Source organism: Blennius ocellaris (genome assembly GCF_963422515.1).
Source record: "Blennius ocellaris genome assembly, chromosome: 16".
In the NCBI taxonomy this organism is placed as follows: Eukaryota; Metazoa; Chordata; class Actinopteri; order Blenniiformes; family Blenniidae; genus Blennius; species Blennius ocellaris.
The window spans coordinates 5,347,060-5,356,795 of NC_137665.1; the positions used below are offsets into that span (position 1 = coordinate 5,347,060).

At 39.8% G+C, this 9,736-nt stretch overlaps 1 protein-coding gene and 1 long non-coding RNA gene across 2 annotated transcripts in view; both read left to right on the forward strand.

The window, feature by feature from the left end:
* Positions 1-2,757, forward strand: LOC308141509. Its single transcript, XR_013936979.1, has 3 exons — positions 1-280; positions 700-833; positions 1,982-2,757. It is a non-coding gene; the product is annotated as an uncharacterized lncRNA (long non-coding RNA).
* Positions 2,758-7,423: 4,666 nt separating this feature from the next.
* septin9a (septin 9a) overlaps positions 7,424-9,736 on the forward strand; it is a 60,662-nt gene continuing 58,349 nt past the window's right edge. The window contains exon 1 of the mRNA XM_080511011.1: positions 7,424-7,631. Within this exon, the coding sequence (XP_080367137.1) occupies positions 7,610-7,631 (22 nt within the window). The 5' untranslated portion in view covers positions 7,424-7,609. The remainder of the gene's footprint in view (positions 7,632-9,736) is intronic.

Below are 9,736 nucleotides of genomic sequence, written 5' to 3' on the forward strand. Positions count from 1 at the left end.
AGATATTCTGCCGGCCAAGACTCTCTTGACTTGAGATTGGGTCTCAATGATGATTTTCAGATCTTTCACAGAGACAGACTATCAGGCAAAGAGGTCATTGCCAGCAAATTCACCGGACGACTTCAGTCAAAAGGAACATTTCCCAACATTGATATTATCATCAATAACTTGTCTCCAAATGACACAGGGCCTTACTGGTGTCGATACAAAAAGTATGACACTTCGTCTTATCAAGATGTAACTTCAAATGGTAACGGCTCTGTGCTTCTGGTGGTAAAAGGTGAGACATTTTTTCTACCCTCACAGAATTTTCACAACACATTCTTCTGAACATTTTTCATTGCTTTATTTTAATTCAGCATAATCCATTTGAAACACCGAGCAAGAAGTTACTCTTGTCACTGAATGGAAGTTGATAAAATAATCCAAGTGCTTATGGAATGTTCATTTATGCTTCATTTAAATTAAATCAAAGATATAATCGCTTTATTAATTGGACATATTATACGACTAAACACCTTAGACTTGAAGCCGCTGCAGTAAGTGGATGTTTCTGCTTTGTGATAGCTGATGTTGTGAGATGCAGCACTTGTGAGAATCTCAAAACGTGCAAGTCAAATTAAGAAAAATCAAGGACCTGTCAGGCTGCAGACAATGATCATTTGCTGAGGACGTAATCTGTTGATGTGCACCATCAAGACAAACCCGCCGGAAAAGATGTGCAAAAGGAGTGCGGCGCTTCGAGCCAGGACGTGATCTTGGTGTGTGTTGTTGTCATTGGTGCCATGCTCCTCCTCATCATCACGGGCTTCCTCGTGTGGATCGTTCACAAGGTAGCTGCAGTCTCTCTGGGTGTGAGCGTGTGGGTGTTTGTCGGTGACCGAGTGCATGTTTTGAATGTATATTGCCTTGACTCACAAAGACCTGCTGGAATTCTTGGGGGCCGTTTCCATGTTCCTGTTATTCTCGAAGGTGCATTTTCCTGTTATGTTCAGCAGAAGTCATCTGACAAACATACTTATGGCAAATTACTGCCATTACCACTTTGACCGTTTTCATGAAACACAGTGAAAACAGTTGAGATAGTTTTGGCTTGTCGTGTGACAATACTAGTTGTGTTTTATTGATATTGAATTGATAGAATGTTTCATTACGTTGATGTAATTCAATACAGTTCACCTGCACAGCAAACTGCAGACAAACCAGGGATTTACTTTTGGATATGTGGTATTAAGATAGGATATTTCAAATAAAAAGTGGTAATTGATCCAACAACAACAACAACAACAACAACAACAACAACAACAACAATAGCTCAAACTGATTAATTTTGAGTTTTTGATCCCTGTCAACGGAACCAATGACTCTGGTTTTGGAAAAATACTTGTTCTACAAACTGAACCACAGAATATACAAGAAAACACATAAATATGCAATATGTGCACTTATTGTTAAGCTGATTTAATACATGGTAACCAAACAAACATGACAAAGTTTACAGAAGTGTAGAAAAACTCCATATGAACTAAGATGCATACAGTTTATTGCATTTCTTAAAAAAAAAAAAAAGAAGAGTTTTATCATCACAATCATTCTCAATCATTCTTCTCAACTCAACTGTTTATTTAAAGGTTTTAGATTTGACAAATCTGATGAGCTGAAAATTTAAATGATCATCTCTGGATTGTTTAATTTTGTTTAAGCTGCTTTAAAAAAGGGGGGGTATTATTGGTATAGCAAATCGTATACAGTAAGGGTAACTTCCAAAATAAAACTCTGTTAGCGTGCACCTTTACTTGGGCTGTAGACCTATATAGGAGTGTTTTCCTCAATCTGCATTCAGCATCTTCATGTAAATCTGATCTGACACAAAGGACGTGTAAATGTCAGTTTGAAACGTGTTGTATCCAAGTTGTCATTACAAAAACTAAAGCCGAAACCAACGTCTAACGTGTTGACATTCCACTCTGCGGGGGAGCAGAACAGGTCAAGGCGCACACCAAAGAAACCCAGACGCGTCGCCACCAATGAAGTTTATGAGGACATGCGAGGAAACCACAGACACTGAAGGGCAGCGAGCAGCCGGCACGAGGCTCGGCAACGACGAAGCGCCAGAGTGTTGCATGTGAAGCGACGTGCGAACTCAGCATGTTCTTCCACGAACTCAGCCAAACACAATCTCTCCAGGCCTGGTTGGCACGTCGGCGCAAAGCCGTGAGGTTCATGATGACACCGACTCGAGGACCATGAGGGAAAAGCTTCGGCAGAAGTCTTCATTTAAGCACAAACGTTTCTGCTGGATTGCATCATAATGGCCATCCAATGTGGAAATGTATTTTCTTACATTTATGCGATTGTAAATATGGACTCAAATTTCATTTTGATGCTATGTAAGATATCATACTACGTTCTGTGTTCTATGTCGCTGTAATCTGCCTTTTCACAAAATCGAGCCAATACATTTGTAAACTCGGATCCATTTTTAAGATATTTACCTCTTTTTTTTCTATTGCAGTTGACATTTTTACCCATATTACATTTATTTTCAGAAAACCACACTTGAAACTCCAGTTTTAGAAGATTGAACTTAAGAACATATATGAAATGGGAAATAGAAAGTATTACTTAAAAAAAATCTAACTGTTATGTTGTACTCTACTGTTGTATTTACATTGTTAAAATCTACACTTACACTGATATTATTATTTTCTACATGACATCATGACAAAAAAAAGGAATAAATGTAGTTCCAAATGATTCATTCACTTTATCAGGCAAGTGACCATGTATGGTAACTTCTGTATCTCATCCTGTTTCTTACATCATAATGAGAAAAATAAACAATAAACAAGAAGATAGGTGTTTACTTGTGTAAAGTGGCAGCTACTTTTTTTTTTATTTTGTTCACAGCAAATAATGGTGCAATGTTTATTTCCCAACAAATGCATTGCCATATTGTAAAAATAGAAGTCAGATTTATTGGACAGAATATTTTCACTCATTGTAGATTATAATAATGAAGGGAAAATTCTAAGAAGTGTCTCAAACTTTCAGGTAAATACAACAAGAATATAATTCAAATTTTCAATTTTTTATGCTATAACGTCCACAGCATTTGAGATTTCACACACACACGCACACACACACATTACAGAACAAAGAAAATACAGTTGTTGAATTTTATTTAATGTAATTCTAAGCCAAATAAATATTATAAAGTGTATCAGGTGCAACAGGGGTCTAATTTATTACCTGTGAATCCCACCAACTAGATATTTTCATGTGATTTTCTATATTAGATCTGACATAAACTAAACGTTGCTACATAGAATGACATTATATGTGTTACTTCACAGAGTGACTTTCACTCATTATGTGACAGTGTGTCATTTTTATTGGACTACAGAATGCAACTATTAGTTGTGTCCATAGGAATGACGGATGTGATTAACCACAATTCATAATCTGTGATCCACAACAACAACAAAAGTAAACGTTTAGCAATAAAGCAGTTTTGGGGATTTCTCTTATTATATGAACATTTAATGTCTTTTATCATAATAAGCCATTTGTCTGTGCGTCTGTTGCTTTTTTTTTTTTACAACAATAGGACCCATGACACACTTTCACTAGTTGAACCACACATGTGCAAGCATACAAAAAACTCCCAGCGCAATAATTTATCACCCATGCAGAGTCAAGCCAGTACATGTACTGACTAATGCAAACACTCACATATAAACACTGTTGATTGAGCATCAGTTCAAACTCTATAAGCCAAGACAAGTTGCGGTTAAGCACAGCAGAGAGAAACATAGCTTGAGTCAACATCAGGATTTTGAAGAAAAAAAAACAAAACAAGGCCACATCTGCTTCTTGCATGCATGTGAGGTGAGTGTACAACCAAGACGCATGTGGTCATAAACTGCGAAGACGTCTTTCCTTCACTAAGCATCTCAGACCCGATGAGGTGCAGCAAGTGTGAGAATCCTGCTGGTAAAAGCTGTGGTGTGGTGTGAATTGTTTTTCGTGTGGTTGTCTGCGCGTCTTAAAAGTCCAGCATCGAGTCGAAACCAGGTATCGAGGCGAGTGGTCGCATGGAACGGAAAACAAAGACCCTCGCCCTCCTTCCTTCAAGAAAACAAACTGCACCTTTGCAAGGAGCGGATAAACGCAGAGAAAAACACTTGACTGCAGCAGTTTCTAAACATGTTGAAACGTGTTGCAGGAAACATCAAATCATATGTGGTTAAGAACCTGAGCAACAAATGTAGTGTGTAACAGTAAGAGGTAATAATCTGCTGTAGTTTTACACAGCTAGTAATTCTGATGAGGCCCTTCTATGTCTGTGTAACACGACCTCTGACAATCAGCCTTGACAATTCATACTAATAGTTGATGAAAGATCAAAAAGTTTTTTGGGGGGATGTTTGTTTAACACTGTTAGTGGGAAGAAAAAAAAAAGTGACACACACTTGTTTTTCAGAAGTGCGGGCAGTTGTCAGGTGAGAGGTTTGCTTTCTGCTTTCACAGCTACTATCTGAATCATGTTATAAATGACTTTCAGCAGCTGTCGCTGTCTTGTGCACATTGTTTTTTCCTCTGTTCTGATTAGCATTCATAAGGCTGACGTTTCAGGATGTGGTTGAAGCTCGTTGCAATGCACAAATACAAAGGTAAATATTGTAAGTTTTGGGGAGTTTCTAATCTTGATTATCATTTTAATGCTTGTAAACAGAAGATTTTTCCACAGCAGTGTAAACTTGTATTATATCTAAGAAAAAAAAGGGAATATATTCAAAAATCAGGACCGATAACTTGTGGGTGTTTAAACTCCTGATGTTTGTGACTTCTGTTCCGCTGCAGAGAAACCACCAAACCATATTAGTATATTAGCATGGGTAATGTGGTGGAGATGTTGTGTAGTTATTGTACTGTAACTATATCCAGGGTATCCTATACCAGACGCCACTATCCTAACATGTATGGCAATGTTTACAATGATGGGTCGGTCACTTTAAATTGATTTTGTTTTTGGAAAATCAAGAAGCTGCATGATGAATATAATTATGTGTGTAATTTGATATGTATTCCCCAGTAAAATAGCCATGCATGATCATGATATTACAAATTGCAGTGATCCTAACCATCTATCTTAACTTGTGCCTTGCTGCAACTTTCCATTATGAATTTGTCACAAATGGGAATAACTGTGTAAATTTACCATCATGTTGCCAGCTGCCCTGGTTAAAATATGTATAAATACAGAAGCATTGTAACTTTTGAGGCTGGCAAAGGAAACAGCAGGACAAAAGTTGATTATGCAGATATGCTGGATGCAGACTGAAAGACTTGAGGACCTCTGCTGGCTGGAAGGAGTGATGCACAGAAAATAGAAACAGCTGAGCTGTGAAAAGGAGTCCAGGTTCAGTTATCGACCCACTCTCGCATCATGTCTCACAATGGTTGCGGCAATTAGATTAAAAAGGATGCGATTAGGGGGTCACCGTGATATAATACATGAAAAACAAATGCTTTACAATGCTTTGGCCTCATTTTAGAAACTTTAAAATGCTCAATGTACTGTATGTGATCCATGCTCCACACACATGCATGTATTAAACATCAGCACATATTTATAATCTATCAATGGATCATTTATCTTTAATCATCATAGCCTGACTTGGTGTGGCATTAACCCGCATCTGTGTCTGGGTAGATTTAGAACTTCTGAGAATGATCTGTATTTGTCTCTGAAATTGTGTCAACACAGCTCATACATTCAGTTGATAATATATCTGATTCAGCTTCTCCCTTATGTTTTTCTGGGTCATGCAGCTTGCAGTTCTACCCACAGATGACGTCCCCGATGTGCTTCAGTCAACTTTTAGAGTCAACATAATGTGAGGTGTCAGCAGGCTGCTGCTGCTGCTGCTGCTGCTAAACCTCAGGAAATGATGCAGCTTGTAGACAAGCGAATTTTGCTTGATTTGCAAAAACAAAATAACAAAAACAAACAAACATCAACATTTTTTTAATTTGGTATTTTGTTATTTATCATTTCATGTTGCAAATATGTATACATTTATTGAAGATGTACCATATCCTTTAGTTTCTTTTGTCGAGAATCCTTTTAAATATACTGTACATGTAGCCTGGATATACAGAATGCTTTATGGCACGAGGGGATTATGTTTCTTGGGCCAGAAATATTTTTTGAAACATAAGCACTTGTAATTCAATCAATCCAAGGTTGTACAGACATGAATTTAATTAAACCCATTGTTGTGCGTCTATAACCATTGGCTGGTCACCTTGAGGTCAGAGGACATGGCTTCGACTCCTGGTTGTGTCATGAAGGAAAACAGAAAATGGCAAAGACAAGACTCTTCCCAGTTACAATTTTGTACTGCTTACATGCTCTGTCCTAGAATGGTGCCCCCCACCCCCCATACAATATGATTGGCCACTCTCTGTGCTGACCCAGTTGTCAACAGTTAAGTGAGGTCAATCATTACGAAAAGTTCCCAGCAATATTCAGGAAATAAATCTCAAACCGTAACATTAGTTAGACAGGAAACGTAGATCTGGGATAATAAGTCACTGATTGTTACTTTGAATAATGCATTATACTCTTATTATGTAAAACAGAACCTGCTCAGAGAACTTCGCGTGATCTGCTGCGCCTGTTGTTTTGGCAGAAAGCACTTTGCTCTGAGTTCTCAAACATCTCCTATCTGTTTGTCAAAGCTGATGTTGCATCAGAGCAGTGTGGAGTGAGGATGAGGACGAGGAGGAGGAGGAGGAGGAGGAGACAGAAGGAGCTCAGGCAGCAGCCACAGGAGTCACTGAACTGCACCTCTGTGGCAATATGTGGGATTTGGTTCGTGTAAACATGAAGCCGCTCGCCACAGTTGACATTGGAGACCTTTGAAACATTAAAGGCTGTGGGCAACGTTATGATAGAATAGCTGGATAGATGTGGCCTCACTCTGTACGTGGTTCCACCAAGGCACTGACAGTGAATAGGACACATGCGTGCAAAAACCTCCTTTAAACGTTGTGCAACAGAGCAAAGCGCAGAAACTGAACTCTAAGATCACCCAGCTTCAGAATAGATCAATTTTTCTTAAAAAAAAAAAAAAAAGATTATCCACTAAGTGCACATTAAATATCACTCAAAGACTTAAATCCATTCCTGAGCTTTAATAGGTGAACCCCCACCACTGTTACTGTAAACCACTCCCGCTCCTCCTGGATTGGGCGTGCGTAAGGAGCGCAGGTGTGATTGTTTCCATTTCCAGCGGAGAGTCTCCTCAAGTAGTTCCAACTCGGGATAAAAGAGGAGATTCTACTCAGGAAGATCAAATAAGACAGTGTGTTGACCTTTGCCAGGTACGTTTTGAACGTGAATAGCCCAGAAGTGCAAAAAAGAGGAAAGGCGCGTCAAGAGAAATATACGCTGGAAAAGTCACGGATACAAACGTCAGTTTGACACACAATCACGCGCGCGCACTTGAGAAAAAAAAAATAAGAGCGTATCATCCAGAGTTTACACTTCCAAAGTCAAGTCCCACTTCACTGCAAGGAGGAAACGACAGCAAAAGCCATGAAGAAGTCTTCATATACAGGTAAGTCGCAGTTACTCTGAGAGAATATGGATATGACTGAGCTTGCGCAATCTTGGAAAGTGTAATATTGTTGTTCTAATCTGAAAAATTAAAGGATTTTATACCATGATCAATTACGTTTTTATTTAACAACAACATTTTTAAATTGGCATTTTATTAAAATCCCCTTATTCAGATATGCAGACAACTCATGGATCAGTGGGTGTGGTTGAGAAACTTTTTTTTATTTTTTTTGGTCTCAGGTTTGGACTCCCTGACCAAAGCATTACTCATTGACTCTGACATCATGACAGAAAGTGGCCACTAAAAACTGAGCTTCTTTCTTTTATTGTGAGAATAAAGCCAAAATATTGCCATCAGGTCTTCTCATTTCTGTTTTCAAATTGAAAAAGTATCTGCAAATATTTGTGTCACAGTAGAAGACAGTAAGCTTCTAAATCAGTGGAGATTGACAGATTTGCAGTTGCTCCAGTTTGTCCGACACATACTTAAATAATGACCTGATTTACATCACCACAGAAAGGAGCTGGATTTGATTCGGGATGCCAGATGAGTGTATGCTGGTGTAGAGGCGATCGAGTAATGGGACTGCTTGTTGTGCTTAAAAAAATCAGCGAAGTCATTCATCTTTTATACCATTTTATCCTGTTGAACGATTGTTGTTCCATTGAAATTGTACAATTAAATTTGGCAAAATTGAATTGGCATGTCTGCATTATGATGACAATTGTTGTTTCCTTCACTAAAAACAACTCCTCAGCAATTCAGGTTACAACCAAGGTTGTTTGTCTGAAGTACGCAATCCCCACTCTACTGTGGACGTGTCCATGTGACATCACCGTATCTCCTCTTCCTGCTGTCATTTTTATTCTTTCCCTTGTCATTTTGCCCTCTTTCATGTCCACCATATTGGTTTTTCCATCTCTGCTCACTATCATCTGCATCCTCCTGGAAAACCTCCTTCCCCTCCGTCTCTCCCTCTCTCTAAGCTCTGGGCTCACCCCAGTGTACACAACCCTATCCCACCGGAATGCCGGCTTTCCCGGCTCCTCTTCCCAGAGTCTTTTGTGCGATGGAGCGTCCGCTGGTTTTCCATTAGAGCCAAGCACATGTCAGGTCATGCCGCCGCTCTCTTCCTGCGTGTGTGTGTGTGTATGTGTGTGTATGTGCGAGCTGTCACATTCTTTGTCAGCGCTTCCACTTTTGGAATAGTCTAATAACAAAGTGTGTATGTCGTCTGATGTATGTGTGCGTTGTGAAAGGCCTTCCTCTCAAAGGCGTAGGGGTGTTTGGACAAGCATCAGAGATGTGGAGGGGTGACTCTCACAGAGGAAGGTCGACACTTGTATCAGCATGTGTGTGTGTATGCGTGTGTGTGTGTGTGTGTGTGTGGCCATGAATATAGTATGCGAATGTCATTGCAGGCACACACACACACACACACACACACACACACACACACACACACACACACACACACACACACACACACACACACACACACACACACACACACACACACACACACACACACACACACACACACACACAAACAAGCAGGCATTGCATTTGACTCTCTTGAAGTCTAAGCTTCGTGTACAGAAATGTGTACGTAGCACATTGGGATGGACGGTTAGTTGTTTATGCCTTCTGATGTGCTGATGTGTGTGTTTGTGCCTGTGTTCACTCACGCAACCCCTCACCGCTGAACCCCGCCGTCGGAGCTGATCCCTGCCTTGCACACCACTCCCTCAAGTCGTCTGGATCAATGAGTAACCCGCATGAATAATAGCCCACTCAAACACACACACGCACACACACGCACACGCACGCACGCACGTACCCACACAGGCACACACATATAGAGTCATTATTTTCTAAGTCGCCCCATTCCTCCTGGTATGTGCTTTTATGTCCCACTCAAAAACTCACACACCCTTTATTCCGCGACTCAAACTTGTGTGACCAATGTTTCACTCTGCGCCCCACTATGACTTTTTAGCCTGTTTATACCGGAGAGTCTTTCATTCAGAGCCTACAGCTATTGTTGGATGGTAACTTGAAAGTCAAGCAATAAACTGTGTTGAGACATATTTGCCCTGTCA